This window comes from Oryx dammah, unplaced genomic scaffold, assembly GCF_014754425.2.
Source record: "Oryx dammah isolate SB20612 unplaced genomic scaffold, SCBI_Odam_1.1 HiC_scaffold_23, whole genome shotgun sequence".
NCBI classification, from domain to species: domain Eukaryota; kingdom Metazoa; phylum Chordata; class Mammalia; order Artiodactyla; family Bovidae; genus Oryx; species Oryx dammah.
Window position 1 is genome coordinate 82,337,427 of NW_024070207.1, and position 17,172 is coordinate 82,354,598.

Sequence of the window (17,172 nt, forward strand, 5' to 3'; positions counted from 1 at the left end):
GGCCCTGCCCAGCTGGGCTGGTAAGCCTCCAGGACAGGGCTCCAACAAGGCTGTTCATGAACTGAGTCCCTATGCTTCCCCACCCCCCATGCCCCTCCACTGCAGCCTTCCCTTCCTGCCCTGGGGAGTCAGGCAGGGAGTGGGGGCTGGCTCCTGAGCCAGGCCCGCCCTACCTCAGGGTAGACTCCAATGAGGCTCTCAGCCTTGGTGTAGAACTCCTCCTTGAGAGAAATGACGATGGCCTGGAAGTTGCAAGTTGACTGCTCCTTGATGTAATTTGCCACCTGTGGGAGGGGCCACCAAGCATTTAGTAGGGCTGAAGCCCTAACACTCCCTGGCTTATACAGTCAGAACCAGAGGCGGGTGGGGTAGGGTAGGGGGTGGAGGGTTGGGGGAAGAGAGGCTGAGAGGAGGCTACTGACTAGTACAGTGTGGATGACCCTCGGCCCAGCCTCCCGGGCACAGAGAACAGGCAGCAGGAACGGCTAGGGCACACTCAGGAGCTGTTCCCTGAAACCCAGCCCCAACTTGGGGGCCTCTTTCCCGGGCCCCAGTTTCCTTGCACCCACCTTGCCAATGTTGGTGTTATCCAGGGCAGCATCGATCTCATCCAGGACGAAGAAAGGGGCTGGCTTGTAGCTGGGAGGGAACCGGTAGGTAAGCTGATACTGATGAGAGCAGAGGTAGGGCATGACAGCCCTAGGGCCCATCACACAGGCTGGCACCCCCTTCCGTTTCTTCAGAGACTAAAAACCCCAGGTCTGAATGTTGCCTGAGTCCCTAAAGGCCAGTACACCAACCGAACTCTCCTTTGCATCCATCTCTGTGCTCCAGGATCCCGCAGAACCAAAAGACACGGTCCTCTCTGGAGTGTCCAGGTTGGTTGAGGAGATAAAGCTGTCCTAGGCTCTGGTCATACTGACTAAGCTACCTGGAGGTTGAACCCCACCTACCCACTCACACCATGTCTCCCTGTCTCTGCGCATGTTGTACCCTCTGCCTCAGAATGCCTACTGGTCTCCCTGGCTAACTTCTACTTATCCTTTGCATTTCCTACTCAAGTGTCACCTGCCCTTGAAAGCCTTTCTTGGCCACCCACACCCTCCCAGACTGGGTTGGTGGCTCTCCTCTGTGTGTCCAACAGCACACACGCTCACCCAGTTATAACATTTAGCTCACTGTTTACACATCTGGCTTCCACTAGACCACGAGCTCCTTGAGGACAGAAACCATGTCTGACTCATCTGTGTCCCTAATCCCCCAACAGGGTCTGGTCAAGAGCAGCCATCAAGAAATGCTCACTGACTGACACTGTACAATCAAGCACTAAGTTGTAGGGGGCAGTCAGATTCAAGGACTGTTGGCATTTAGGAAGGGGAGGTCAGGGTATGCCACAGTGGTTGAAGCAGGCTTCCTAGAGGAGCAGGAGGAGGAGAATGCAATGTGAAGGGGTGGTAGGTGACGGCCAAGCTAGATTTGCATGAAAAGAAAGGGCTTATGAGCCAGCAACCACGTGAGCAAAAGCTTGGAGGTGGGACTGAATACATGCAGGGGAGGGCATGCAGAATGGATGAGGGTGGATTGGGAAGATAAGTCCAGGAAACCAAGGACAGATACGCTGCAGCAGGTAGGGAAACAGATGCAATCCAGAGTCCACCAGATCATCTTCACCTCTGCAGATCTATGCATATCCTTGGACCCCAGAGCCTCTGGTGTCCTCAGCACAGTCTCCACCAACTGCCCTGCAGGGGGCACAGCCTTACCTGTGGATGGCAAAGAGCAGGGCCAGAGCTGCAACTGTTTTCTCCCCCCCTGACAAGTTGTCCATGGGTCGGAAGCGTTTGCCAGGAGCCACACAGTTGTAGTTTATGCCATCCAAGTAGGGCTCCTCAGGGTTCTCAGGGCCCAGGAACGCCTAGGGGGAAAGGAGATGGGTCAGGTCTAGATGGGAATGAGGACAGGAAGCCTAGAGGGAAGGTCAAATGAGGATGGGTAAGGGTCATTTGGGCAACGGGCTCCAGCCTACCTGAGCACTGCTGTTACGGGACAGGGCCTTGTAGATCTCATCAATGTTGGTGGCCACCGATTCAAAACAGGCATTGAAGCGGTCAAAGCGTTCCTTCTTGATCTGTTCAAATGCCTGCTTGGCCTTCTTGGCTCGCTTTCGGGCTGCCTCAAATTCTACCACAAGGGAAAGACAGGCGACCCCTCAGTACCCAGGCTCTGCCAAGGCTGAGATCCATGCTCTGGCAAAAACAAGTGACAATACACAGAGCAGGGACATCCCACAGAGAAAGGAATGCCTGGGGAGGGGCCCAGGAAGACAATTCCACAATCACCTGTGTCCAGTGGGCTGGTCACATGCTGTGTGACCTTAGGCAGGTCATTCTTTCTCTAAACCTCAGCAGTTCTCTACTCTAAAGCAGATGTGATAATTCCCTACTACTTAGGGCTCTTGGAAGTTTTGAATAAGAAAGCATGTAAGAACAGGAGCTGTTGGTATGTACAATAGGCCCCTGCCATACCTCCAGACTCCTGCCTTCATCTTAGGCCTGAGTAAAAGAAGAAACTCTTACCATCTGAGGTCTCTTGGAACTTGTCTCGGACACTTTCCAGCTTTTCCATGGCCTTCATGTTGGGGGCAGCAATACGCTGGAGCACACTCTGCTGCTCATTCAGCTTCTGCTGCAGCGTGTTCATCTCCTGCTTGATCTCCTCCTCAGCCTGGGCATCCTGCAAAGCCCAGGCCCAGCAGCATTAAGAAGGGCCAGGCCCCTACAGAGATACCTGATCCAGTGGGGGCCTGCTCCCATGCAGAAGGCAGGTTCTTTTTCCCAACCCTGCTGCTCTCATCAGATCCTGACCAAAGTAACCATTCCCCACTGTCCCTAGAAATTACAGGCTCATGTCACTTTTCTCATCTGTAGCCCTTCCCCTTTGGACTGCAAGGAGATCAAACCAGTCAATGCTAAAGAAAATTATCTCTGAACATTCACTGAAAAGACTGATGCTGAAGCTGAGGCTCCCATACTTTGGCTACCTGATGCGAAGAGCTGACTTATTGGAAAAAATCCTGATGCTGGGAAAGAGAAGGCAGGAGAAGGGGATGAGAGGACAAGATGGCATCACTGACTCCCTGGGTGTGAGTTTGAACAAGCTCCGGGAGATGGTGAAGGACAAGGAAGCCTGGTGTGCTGCAATCCATGGGGACACAAAGGAGCTGGACACAACTGAGCATCTGAACAACAATAATAAAGCCCTTTCCCCAGGCCCTGTCAGCCTCTCCATCTCTCAGCTGATGGTGCCCCTCTCTGGCTCTCAGCCACGGTCATGAGTGAGCACCATCTCAGGGTGACCTATAGGCTCCCACACAGGCTCGTCTGGACTCCATTTACAGCTGTACAATGAATAAGACAATGCATATTTTTCGCTCAGATCACTACACCTGAGCAAATTCCACTTGAACTTGGTTTTAAGTCTTATGGATACTGCAATGCATATCTGGGCTTGTGCCTTTCTGTCACTTTTAGTCAATAAATATTACTAAATGCCTTCCAACACCAGGCATTGGCCCCTCTTATCTTGTGAGCCCGGGCTCCTGTACTCATAGAGCTCATGGAGTAACAGAGGAATGTATATAAGTAAACAATCTCATATAGTGAATACCCAAACAATCATAAACAGATGGTGATGGGTCAGCATACAAGTGCACTTACTCAGATAAGGGCTAGGGAAGGCTTTCAGGAATATTTTTAAGCTCAGGGCTATAGGATGAATGGTGAGAATGGAGAGAAAGAATAGTCTTCCATGCAGATATCACATGCAAAACCAGGGTTTATCCATGGTTCGTTCAAGGAAATCAAACCAATTCAAAAGAGTAACCAACTTTAATGAACTTCAAAAACCAAACGGGAATTCCCTAGTGGTCCAGTGGTTAGGATTTGGTGTTTTCATTGCTGGAGCCTGGATTCAATACCTGATCAGGGAATTAAGATTCTGCAAACCAAGTGGTGCAGGAAAAAAAAAAAAAAAGTGCCAAATAAAGGGCAATTCAACATGGCAACAGTAGCAACTGTTGTGTGTATGTGTGTGTGTGTGTGTATGTGCGTGCATGTACACTAGACAGAGGCAAGGCTGGAGGCACATGAAGAAGCCCAGTGATAAAAGTGTCTTTTATGCCTTGTAAGAAATTTGGGCTTTATTGTAGGTGAGGTGCCACCGAATGACTTCAAGCACAGGAAGGATGGATACACACACACACACACACACACACACACACACACACATATATATTTTTGAAGAAAAGCCTTTTTGAACATCCCTCTCTATATATATTGCTATGGAGTGATTCATGGATTCAGTAGAAATAAAATATGAAAGGTACACAACAGAATGCTATCTTTTATCTAAGAGAGAGAATGTGAATATATTTGCATATAAGTATGTTTGTATTTTAAACATACAACAACAAAATGATAATCCAAAAACTGAAATGGTCACACATAGAGGGAGGTGAAGTTAGACAAGAAAAGAAAACTAAACTTCTCTTCATATACTTTGTATTATACTTCTGGATTTAGAATCAAATGAAGAATTTACATAATTATAAAACAAAATTAAGATGAATCAAAATGTGAAAGCCACTGGGTTAAAAAAGAAATATTAGGGGAACCAGATATTCACAAGATGCCAAAAAGTCACCCTAAAGATTCCTTATTACTTACAATGGTAAAAGTGTATGCTTAGTATTGAGAAATCTGGCAATAGATACCTTAACTGAGGCTCAAACTTAGCATCATGCATAGTAGGACACTGACACGTGCCTCCTGCAATATAAAGTACACAGTAGGCAATTTCCTGGTGGTCTAGTGATTAGGACTCCACACTTTCACTGGCGTGGCCCAGGTTCAATCCCTGGTCAGGGAACTAAGATTCTGCAAATCACTCAGCACAGCCAGGGGCAGGGATAGGGCTGGGGGATAGTATGCAGTGAAATGTTCTTGCCAAAAAATTACTTAACACAAACGTATCAAGCCTCTAAAACAGTTCAAACTTCTAATTTATAGGAAACACAAAGTTAGGAGGAACAGATCATAGCATCCAGTCCCATCACTTCATGGCAAATAGATGGAGAACAGTGGAAACAGTGGCTGATTTTTATTTTTCTGGGCTCCAAAATCACTGCAGATGGTGACTGCAGCCATGAAATTAAAAGATGTTTGCTCCCTGGAAGGAAAGTTATGACTAACCTAGAAAGAAAGTGGAGTCGCTCAGTCGTGTCCAACTCTTTGTGACCCCATGGACTGTAGCCCACCAGGCTCCTCCGTCCATGGGATTTTCCAGGCAAGAGTACTGGAGTGGGCTGCCATTTCCTTCTCTAGGGGATCTTCCCAATCCAGGGATTGAACCCGGGTCTCCCCGCATTGTAGACAGATGCTCTACCACCTGAGCCACCAGGGAAGTCCTAGATAGCATGTTAAAAAGCAGAGACATTACTTTGCCAACAAAGGTCCGTCTAGTCAAGGCTATGGTTTTTCCAGTAGTCATGTATGGATGTGAGAGTTGGACTATAAAGAAAGCTGAGTGCCAAAGAATTGATGCTTTTGAACTATGGTGTTGGAGAAGAAACTTGAGAGTCCCTTGGACTGCAAGGAGATCCAACCAGTCCATCCTAAAGGAAATCAGTCCTGAATATTCATTGGAAGGACTGATGTTGAATCTGAAACTCCAATACTTTGGCCACCTGATGGGAAGAACTGACTCTCTGGCAAAGACCCTGATGCTGGGAAAGATTGAAGGCGGAAGGAGAAGGGGACAACAGAGGATGTGATGGTTGGATGGCATCACTGACTCAACGAACATGAGTTTGAGTAAACTCCAGGAGCTGGCCATGGATAGGGAAGCCTGGTGTGCTGCAGTCCATTGGGTCGCAAAGAGTTGGACACGACTGAGCGACTGAACTGAATTGAACTGAGAAAAAGAAGTCAGAGCTTTTCAGAGAAATGGCTAATTCCATATCTAGGGTGGAAAATGTAAAGGATGAGCCTGGATGGACACACCAGAAATCAAGGAATATATCAAAGAGTACAAGAGTTGTGTCAAAATTATTCAGAAGCCAATTTGAATGAGTTCCCATGGGCCAAAGATGCCAACGACTTCATACAACAAGAAGGATAATAATCGTAAGAGTGCAACACGTCAGATGTTTAAATCTAAAAGTTCATAACAACATGAAAACTCGGCGGCCATATCTTGAGAATGCCAGAGAACCAACTCATTATAAACTGATAAAGAGAAAGAATCTAGCACATATATCCTGACTTTCCTATACAAAATACTCCAGGGTAACCAAATAATTGATGAGAGAAAATCTCTTTACAGTGTTCTAGCTAATAAAGAAATGATAGAATAAGATGACCATTTTGCAACCCTTGACAAATTATATAATGGGTCTAGGCAATAATCATCATGGCTGCAAGCTACACAAAAAGAGCCACTGACCAGATGTTATAAACCTCTTGATGGAAGTAACAACCTCATTTGAAGCAGTCTTGACCAAATAAACCCCAAAACTTGAATCTAATCAAACCTCTAGATTTGAGCTGTCCAATATACTGGCCATAAGCCACACATCACTACTGAACATGAAAAATGCAGCTAGCGTGACTGAGGAACTAAAGTTTTTATTTTACTGAATGTTAGATAATTTAAATTTAAAAACTGACAATTCAGTTACTACTAAACTAAGTATATTTGGAACAACTTGGGTATATGGTTCTCCGTTTTCAATTGTAAACTTTAGGATATCTAAATACAGATCAAGTATTTTTGAAGAAAATTTAGAATCCAAATGGAGATATGCTATAAGTGTAAAACAGATAATGAATTTTGAAAACTTAGTACACAGAGCTAGTCAAATATCTCATCAATAAATTTTATAATGTTTACCACTGAAATGTTAATTCTTTCGGATATACTGGGTTAAACAAAATATAGTATTAAAATTAATTTCACTTTTTAAAAGTTACACATGTGAGTCATACTATATCTGTATTTAACAGCACTGATCAACATCTAACTACCCACTTACAGGAACTACAGGGTCTAGCAGAACTCATTTTTTTGCTTTGTTCTGGGGCAATATTTTAAAAACCACAGGGCATAATCAACAGTATAGAACACAGAAAATCCTTCAGGAAAAATAAGCAAATTTCTTCAACAACAATAAATATTGTAGAGAAAAATAAAAATAGACAGGAGGAACTTTTGGATTAAATGAGACATCAACCAATCACTAAATCAATTATCTGTTTCTTTCATTTTATTTGACTCTAATTCAAACAAGCAAAGAGTGTGTGTGTGTATAACAATCTGGGAAATGTGAATACTGATCATAATATTAATATTAAAGAATTATATAATAGTATATAACAATGTTAAGCTATTGGGTTTTTGGTATAATTCTAAATATTTTAAATAATTTTCTCTTATAGAGATACATTCTGAAATATTTACAATACAAATGAAATGACATGGTGTCCAGAATTTACTTTTAAATATCCTGGGGGTGGGAAGGGCGGAGAGGATGGTGTGTGGGGGGGTGCACATGAAACAAGTTTGGCCATGAGTTGATAACTGCTGAAACCGGTGATGGCCATGAGGCAGCACAGTACTATTTTACTCATGCATATGAAGTTTTCTGTAATAAAAATCTAAAAATAAGATCAGCAAAAATCAACGTGAAGTGACTCCCAATGGCCAAGAATGGGATAATATGAGTAGCAGAAAGAAAAATGACTCCAAATAGACTGAAAAATACCAAAACACATTTAAGCACTTAAGTTCATAAAAAATATAGATTAGAAACCTTACTGGTCACCTTTAAAGGTTATAAGGGCAACCAACTCTAAAAGCTGAGAAATAAAGGCAAGGAATTAAGTATTTATTCTACCTTTTCTGAACTAACTGTATTTCAAAGGAACTAAACAGTTGATGTGAGAAAGTTCTTTTTAGAAATCCAATTAATAAACAGGAGGAATGAAAAAAATCAGAAAATTACCATTTTGCAGCCTTTAATAGATACAGGCAATGATCATTTGTTAATGACTGCTAAAACCTGCTGTGAAAGGCTGATAGGAACTTGATAAAATTCCCTTATAAAATTGATGGGGCTAACAACACCTTAACCTGGTAATCATGATTGTTTTTTCTTTTTAAACTTTACATTATGTAAATCTTTAAACATTCACAAAAATGCAGATGATGATGAAATGAACCATCATGTACCTATTATCAGCTTCAATAATTATCAACTCGTGGCCAATACACTGCCATCTACACCTAATTCCTTATTATATTCAATTATTTTCAGACATTTCATCCATAAATAATTTCAGTATGTATTTATAAAACAGGGATTCTGAATCTCAGCACTAATATTTTGGGCCAGATGATTTGTTGTTGTGGGTAGTGCCCCTTGTGTACTATACGATGTTTAGCAGCATCCCTGGTGTCTATCCACTAGATACTGGTAGTAACCCTTGTTCTAGTTGTGACAAGTGGGTGTGAAAAGAGTATCTCCAGACATTACCAAATGTCCCCTGGGGAGGCAAAATCTACCCCACCCGTTGAGAACCACTGTTGTAAAACTAAGAATGTTTTTACCACAATACCATTATCACCTAGAAATATTAATAGCAATTCCTGAACATCCATCATAAACTATCTGGACAGTGTTCAAATCATTCTGATCATGCTATGTGAAAAATTTTTTTACAGGTTTTTCAAAGCAGGTTCCAAATAAGGTGCCCACATTACACTTGGTTGTATGTCTCTTAATTCTCATTTAATCTATAAATTCCCCTGCCTCTCTTTTCTCTGCAATGGATTCAAGGGAGGGTGACAAATTTTAACTGGTTGATTTGTCTCATAAGTTTATAAAAGTTCTCCTTTCTGTTTATTTCTTTCTTCCCATTTATTTATGGAAGAGACCAGGCCTTTTGTCCTTTTGAGTTTCCCACAGTCTGGATTTAGCTAACTGTATCCCTGTGCTTTATTTAACATGTTCCTCTGGCATCAGTGTTTCATATAATTGGTGGATATAAAAACTTAGTATTTCATAGGTAATGTCATGTATTCATCAAATCTTATCACTATAAAGACAGAACTGATATTCAGTGTCTACTGATGTGATGCAAAAGGAAGTTTACAAGTACAGAGCACCATCTATTCTTGCCAAAAATAAAAAATAAACCTGAACCCAATCAAACCATAGATTTACCAATCAGTTTATAGGAAACACAGGGATGGAAGAACATGATAAATAACACCATGGGACACAATCAGTCAAATTCAGAGTACAGAAAATTGTACAAGACCAATGACCCACTTTGTTTTTTTGGGCTCCAAAATCACTGCAGATGGTGACTGCAGCCATGAAATTAAAAGACGCTTTACTCCTTGGAAGGAAAGTTATGACCAACCTAGACGGCATATTGAAAAGCAGACATTACTTTGTCCACAAAGATTCATCTAGTCAAGGCTATGGTTTTTCCGGTAGTCATGTATGGATGTGAAAGCTGGACTATAAAGAAAGCTGAGCGCCAAAGAATTGATGCTTTTGAACTGTGGTGTTGGAGAAGACTCTTGAGAGTCCCTTGGACTGCAAGGAGATCCAACCAGTCCATCCTAAAGGAGATCAGTCCTGGGTGTTCATTGGTAGGACTGATGTTGAAGCTGAAATTCCAATACTTTGACCACCTGATGCGAAGAGCTGACTCATTTGAAAAGACCCTGATCCCGGGAAAGATTGAGGGCAGGAGGAGAAGGGGACGACAGAGGATGAGATGGTTAGATGGCATCACTGACTCAATGGACATGGGTTTGGGTAGACTCCGGCAGTTGGTGATGGATAGGGAGGCCTGACGTGCTGTGGTTCATGGGGTCGCAAAGACTTGGACATGACTGAGTGACTGAACTGAACTGAATGACCCACTTTCTATCATAAAGAGGAAGAAGAAAATAAAAAGGGATAAGAAAATGTTATAGACCATAAGAGACCAATTTTAACACATGGATCTCACTTGAATCCTGATTTAAAAACACAAACATTTTTTTAAAAGATATTTATGGGACATTCATGGAAATCTAAACATTTATTGACCATTAGGTGACATTGCAGAGTCAGTGCTAATTTTTTGGTATGATATTGTGGCTACATTTTTTAAAGAATCCTGCCAGAGATATATACTGAGGTATATGAATGAAATACCTAGAATTTGATTTTAAATTTGCCAATTAGGAGGCGGAAGGGTATAAAAAACAGGATTGACCATATGCAGCTAATTATTGAAGCTGAATGACTGGTACCCGCATTATATCATTCTCTTCTCTCTACTTCCGTATCTGTTTGAAAGTTTCTTTAATAAAAAGCTTTTTTAAAAATATCAAGTTCCCCTGGCTATAATGATAGCTTGGAAAGCATCAGAAACTATTCAGGGGGCTCCTGTAGTGGTCCATGTGAGAGGTGAAAGCAGCCTGTACTAGATTACAGTACAAACAGAGAAAAGCAGAATTCAGTAGACATTTGGAAGGTAGAATCGACAGGGCTTGCTAATTTATTAAATATGCAAAGTGAGAGAGAGAGTCAAGGACATTGAAGAGGCAGATTTGGGGAGGAAGGCTGGAGTTTAAGGTACCTGTGGGACCTAGCATAGAGATAGCAGCTGAAATCCTGGGAGAGGAAATATGAAGGATGAGAACCCCACATAAGGAAAGGATGCCTGGGACAGAGCCCTGAGGAACCCCCAAAGTTTATCTGTTCACTGTACAGGAGCTTGTTCTCCATGTATCTAGGCTGAGATGCATACACAGGTGGAAGGCGAAGACTGGTAACAGGCAGGGACAGGTGCAGCTGGGAGTGGGGGGTAGAAGATGTACCTGTGTCTGTGTGTACATGAGGGGAGAACCTAGATCACAACTTCACTCCCTTGCCAGTTTGCCCCTCTTTCCAGACATGGTCTGTCTCCACAGGGGCCCCAGATGGGTTGACCCTCTCTCTGGACAGCTGGGAGGATGACCCCACCCCCCAAGGCTGAACCTCACCTTCAGATCCTCACACAGGTCGCCGTAGTCAATCTCGATGAGAGCCTCTCGTGCATAGATATTGGAAGTCCGTTGGGAGCCACTCACTGAATCCTCCCCTTGGGAGCTACCCTGCAATAGTGAGAGGGAGAGTCAAATGCAGCTGACTGGCCATAAGAGTACACCTCTAGAGGGGGCTGGAGAGAGGAGCTTCTTGGCAGCCTTTGATGCCTTTGAGAAGCACCTCGATAGAAAGCACTTGTGGTAGAAGGAAGAGCAGCTTTGATGGCAGAAAGACCTGAGTTCAAAATTGGGCTCTACCACTGACTAATGACTTCCCTGATGACTCAGACGGTAAAGCGTCTGCCTACAATGAGGGAGACCGGGGTTCGATCCCTGGGTGGGGAAGATCCTCTGGAGAAGGAAATGGCATCCCACTCCAGTACTCTTGCCTGGAAAATGCCACGGACAGAGGAGCCTGGTAGGCTACAGTCCATGGGGTCGCAAAGAGTCGGACACGACTGAGCGACTTCACACACACTGACTAGTGGTGTGACCCTGGGCAAGACATGCTGTTGCTCGAATCCTCATTTAAACACACAAACCCTCATCTGTAACATGGGACCATGCCTGCCTGGCAAGGCTGTGCTTAGGATTAGAAGTAGTTATATCATGTGCTACCATGATGCCTGGCACACTGTCAGTGTTCAGAAGATTTTGCTGAATCAAATGGAAATCCTATTTGGGAAGAAAGGAGGGAGAAACACATGTAGGACTGAGATACATGTTTAGGTCAAAGACAAGGTATGTGCAGACCTCCTCTCATTAACAGTCCCACTCCCTTGCTATCAAGCCTCACTTCTGGGGGATAAAATGCCTTGGCTCTTCTATTGGCTTGTGTCTTCCCCTTCCCCATAACTATGCTTCATCACCTTTGGGTTGCTGCTGTCCCTTACCCAACCCTTTCCTGACCGGCCTCTCTCACTGCAGCTAAGTTACCATCCCTCAGGACCCTCAGCTTCCATCTTCCTTTGCTCTTGGGATGAGATGGTTAGATAGCATCACCAACTCAACAGACATGAATTTGAGCAAACTCTGGGAGATAGTAAAGGACAGTGAAGCCTGGCATGCTGCAGTCCATAGGGTCACAAAGAGCTGGACATGACTGAGTGACTGAACAACAACCAATATCCATAATCTGCTGGAACTATCTTAGCTCAGGTCCCTGAGGTTAATGAATGATTTCCTCTTCTCCTGGCTTATCTCCCTCTCCACCTACTGACATACACCCTACCCCAAAACTGCCCTCTCACATCAAGGCTATTACCTTTCACCTCACCTGTCTTCACAGCCTCACCCTGCCTCATCTCCTCTGCATCCCTCCTTTTGTCACTCACCACCCTCACCCACCATCCTTCTCTCTCTCACCTGCCCTCCCTGGCCACCGTCATCCTCCATCCCTGGTTATGTTGTTCACAGCCCACACCCACCACCAGCCATGATACTCACCTCTTCCTGACTGATATCATCCATGGTGCCCTTAGACAGTGGCAACTTGATGTCCTGCATCTTGCAGGCCTGTAGCAGGTTGTGGCGGTCACTGCGCTTCTGTTCAAGCTTGGTCTCAATGGCTGTCACTTCCTTCTGTAAATGGGTCATTTCCCTAAGAAGATCCAGGGAGATAGGTGAGATCCAAATCCAGCAAGCTGCCCATAATACGTACTTCCCCCAAGCCCAGACCTGCACCCACTCACTTGTTGGCGCCCCCCAGTTTCTTACGAATCTCCTCCATCTCGTGGTTCTTGTCATTCACCTCTGACTTCTTGGCCAGGTGCTGGTTCTTCAGGTCTTGTAGCTGGGCCATGGTCTCATCTATGATCTTCATATGTCTTTGCTCCTCCTGGGCCCAGCAGGGGGAATAGGACAAGAAGTGAAGGCTTTCCCTCTGTTCCCACTAGAATGGAATGGAATCTTCTCCCTCTGTGCCCACCCTTTCTACCAGGTGGTTTGTTGGAATCTATCTTCGATGAGCTCTGCTTTTACAAACCCCCGTAACTCCTCTGGCTTCTTTTACCTTTTTCCAAATTATTTTGTTGACCTCCCCCCAACCCCAATATACAAACTGCCTGCTGTAGAAATGTTCAAAGTATAAAAAAGTATGAAGTAGGAAGAAAAAAAGAAATTACTTGAAACCCCACCAGGCAGAGGTAACCAATTAACATTTAGCCTATCACCTCCCAATATTACTTACGGACAAGTCTATATAGTTGAGACTAAATTATAATTAAGTCTATATTCTGACTTAATGTTATTTAAGCATCTTTTTCACATCAACATTACTGTCACAACCAACGACAACATCAATGTTTTTAAAAAGGATAATACTGTATGTTTTCCACGAGTACACATATAAGAGGACTTCCCTTGTGGCTCAGCTGGTAAAGAATCTGCCTGCATTGCAGGAGACCTGGGTTCAATCCCTGGGTTGGGAAGGTCGCTGGAGAAGGGAAGGGTTACCACTCCAGTATTCTGGCTTGGAGAATTCCATGGACTGTATAGTCCATGGGGTCACAAATAGACATGACTAAGCAACTTTCACTTTTCACACATATAAGAATGTAATGAATGCCTATAAAGTCTGGAAGAATACACTCTATATGACACTGGCCCTAGAAAGAGTAAAAGGACTGGGAACGAGAGTGGTCAGTCAATGGGGATTATAATCTTACTTATTATGTTCTGATTTTTAAGAACGTTTTCATTTTGATCTGAAAGTCACACAAGGGGATATATATGCAATGCGTAAGAAATAATATGCATACAGAGAGTGCAAATGCTAATATGGCAAATAATGACTGAAGAATCTTGGTGACAAGTAGATGGGAGTTCTTAGTACTATTTTTGCAACTTTCTGCTAAATTTAAAATTATTTCAAAATAAAAAGTCAAAAAGAAATAGATGATTCTTGATCATTTACATGTCTATCTACTCCTGCCCCAGGATTTTACTTCCCAATCTCTATTTGCATCGAAGATTGCAGTGACACCAAAGAAGACTACTTCAGTCATCAGGGTTTAATGGAGGGGAAAACAAAACAAAACCATACAACCAACAAAGGCAGACATAAAATGATGTACTTAAGCCAAGTGAGAATCAAATCACCTCAGGTAGGGATGTTGCAAGGAACTAAAATTTCACAACAATTTAGGGAATTCCCTGGTGGTCTAATGGCTGACTCTACACTCCCAATAGCAGGGGGCCTGGGTTTGATTCCTGGCCAAGGAACTAGATCCCAAGTGCCACAACTAAAGATCCTGCATGCCCTAACGAAGACCTGCAGCCAAAGAAACTTTTTAAAAAATGTTCCACAGGAATTTAAAAAGAAGGAGTGTGGGTAAATGAGTTGTCAAATAACTGCTGGAACAGGCATGCTTGACTCAAAGAAACTGAGCCATGGCAGTCAGGTACACTGTGAATAGGAACTCAGTTTCAGCAAAACACCATCACCTGTTGCACTGAGTTCATGTGGTTAATTATAAAATTAATTTGGAAGTTTGTCCTGGCTTTTTGGTTAAGTGGTACGTTTGTACATATTTAACATTAAGGATATTTTAAGCCGACATAAATCTTTAAAAGACGTCAGTATATTACTCAAATTTGAAACTATTAAACTACACAAATACTTACATGAATGTAGCATAAGTTGCTTCAATCCTAATTCCCAGGAGACACGGGACAGTTTCCTATATGGAACTATAAATATTTGTCACTAATTGTTAACCTGTGTGCACAAAGCTATGCCAGCACTTTGGATCTCCTCAGGTATTAGTGAGTTAGGAGAAATGTATTCTGAAGACTCTCAATGGATGCTGCCATATGGCCTAAGAATGCTGGTCTTGTGCAACATGCTAGTATCCTTTTTTTTTTTTAAAACTTGGGTGATGTGATAAGAAACAAATTACATGTAATTATTGTTTTAATTTGCATTCCTTTGAGTTCTACTAAGGCTCAATTATGGATATGTGTTTATGGGTTATCTGAATCTCTCCTTGAACTGTTGATGCCACTCATTTTTCTCCCTATTTAGGTCTTGGTGTTTTTCTTATTTAGAGGAGGGCTTTATAAATTATGGATATTACCTCTTCTAATTTTTTCTCCTAGTTTTTAGTTTTTCACGTTCTCCTTTCTTACCTTCTTGAGCTTTTCTATCTCATTTTCATCTTTTTTCACTGTCTGCTCCCACATGTGTACTTTATCCTGGTCCTCCTTCAGTTGGTTCTTTTCAAAATCCAACTGGATACCCAAACGAGTCTTCTGATTCTCAAATTCCAAACTGTGGGGAGAAAGGAGAACTAGGCCTAAGGCACAGGGACTCAGTTACTGCTGAATATAAGTCACCACTGAGCTCATCCACACAGATCCATATAAAACTGTCCCCTCAAGTTACAGAACTAAGTTCCCTGGCCTAGCTTTGTAGGTATGGCACAAGGCAGAGGAGATTGGGCCAAACTCTATTAAATTTTTCTTTAAACACTGGAGCCCTCTCCCGACAAGTTCCTAGAAGCAGATATAAAAAGGTCCACCTGAATCCACTAGCTTTGTTAATTCCTATTTATTAAGCTTCTGTGTAGTTTACACACATTACCTCTAATCCTCTAACGAATAGCTCTACAAGTAGGCACTATTATCCTAATCTTACAAAAAAGGAAACTTTCCCCAAGAGGTAAAAGACTTTGCCCAAGGCCATACAGCTAGCAAATGTGAGATAAGATCCCAGTCTATAAACACCAAAACCTGGGATTCTTCTCCTATGGCATCCTTACAATATAATGTGGTAGGATAAGAGGACTGGTATCCCAACTCTGCCATTTACTGGTAGTGAATCTCAGACAAGTTAATTATATCTCTTTACCTGTTTTCTCAACTGAAAAATGGAACAACAGTACTTACCTCAGTTATTGGGAATTAATATGTATAAAGTTTTTAGAACCTTGCCTGGTACACAGTAAGTACTCAATAAATTTTAGTTATCATCACCATCTCCAGGTTGACTGACTGTATTCAGTTCACGGGCTTTGACTCTTTCCAACTGTCCCCAAACCCCTGCACATACCTCTGCCCCAAGATCCCAGAACTTCTACGAGGGCAGAGATTGGATAGTAAAAAAAAAAAAAAAAAAAGGAGGAAACAGATCCCTGGTAGTTCCCTCCTCCCTAACTCTTTAGAAACTAAAAAAGTATGCAACTAGCATACACAGATATTAGCAGGACAGGCAGGGCTAACTTCCAACTGCCCCTCCACCCCCCAATATGGTGTGACAGATGTTGCCAGATGTCTTGCTAGCAGCTTAAACCTATTAGTCACTATAATCCAAATAGAATGTAATTAACTCTATAATTTTGAGCTATGCAATTTTAAGTTCAATCTCTTAAGAATGACTCATAAAGCCTTCTGTGATCTGGCCCCTGCTGACCTCTCCAACACCCCCACCTTCCTCCTGACCCCATTTTTCTGCTCCAGACATTCAATACTTAGTTTATAGAACAAAGCATGCTCTCTCACACCTCTGAGCATGCTGTTCTCACTGCTTGGAATTCCATTCTGTGTACTGCCTGGGTGGCTAAATCACTCTATAGGTCTCCAGTTCATCACTCCTTGTTCTGTAAAACCTTTCCTGAGGATTGAGAATAGGTTCTTCGTTTCTATTATACTTTGTTGGGTTCCTCCCTTTTAGGTGCAGTTGAGTTAATCATACCCCAGAGTTCATGTAACTTTCATGATCACTGTCTGTATAAGACCTTTCCCTTGTCTCCTTGGGTTCAATAAGATTTCTACTCCTATTATGTTCCCTACAGTGAGCAAATACACCGAAGTGATGTACATTATATACAGATAGGTAGATACATACATATGTATATAACCTTAAAATGCATATACTTGTAAAATGTTGCTTTTAAATTTACACAAATGTACAGTGTTATAAATTTATCCTTGTTACTGCCTGTAAATCTAGTTCCTGTCTGAACAGAGTATTCCATAGTCTGTACAGTCATCACATTTAACTTGTATTTCCCTGCAGTGACAGCTGTC

General features: G+C 42.8%; 1 protein-coding gene across 2 annotated transcripts in view; it reads right to left on the reverse strand.

Annotated features, from left to right (window-relative positions):
• SMC1A (structural maintenance of chromosomes 1A) overlaps positions 1-17,172 on the reverse strand; it is a 46,951-nt gene that overhangs the window by 12,983 nt on the left and 16,796 nt on the right. For both annotated transcript variants that reach the window (XM_040266024.1, XM_040266025.1), the window contains exons 16-24: positions 15,274-15,415; positions 12,837-12,982; positions 12,592-12,745; positions 11,104-11,214; positions 2,577-2,733; positions 2,027-2,181; positions 1,764-1,915; positions 570-639; positions 174-284 (exon numbers count right to left, since the gene is read on the reverse strand). In XM_040266024.1, coding sequence (XP_040121958.1) covers positions 174-284; positions 570-639; positions 1,764-1,915; positions 2,027-2,181; positions 2,577-2,733; positions 11,104-11,214; positions 12,592-12,745; positions 12,837-12,982; positions 15,274-15,415 — 1,198 coding nt within the window. The remainder of the gene's footprint in view (positions 1-173; positions 285-569; positions 640-1,763; positions 1,916-2,026; positions 2,182-2,576; positions 2,734-11,103; positions 11,215-12,591; positions 12,746-12,836; positions 12,983-15,273; positions 15,416-17,172) is intronic.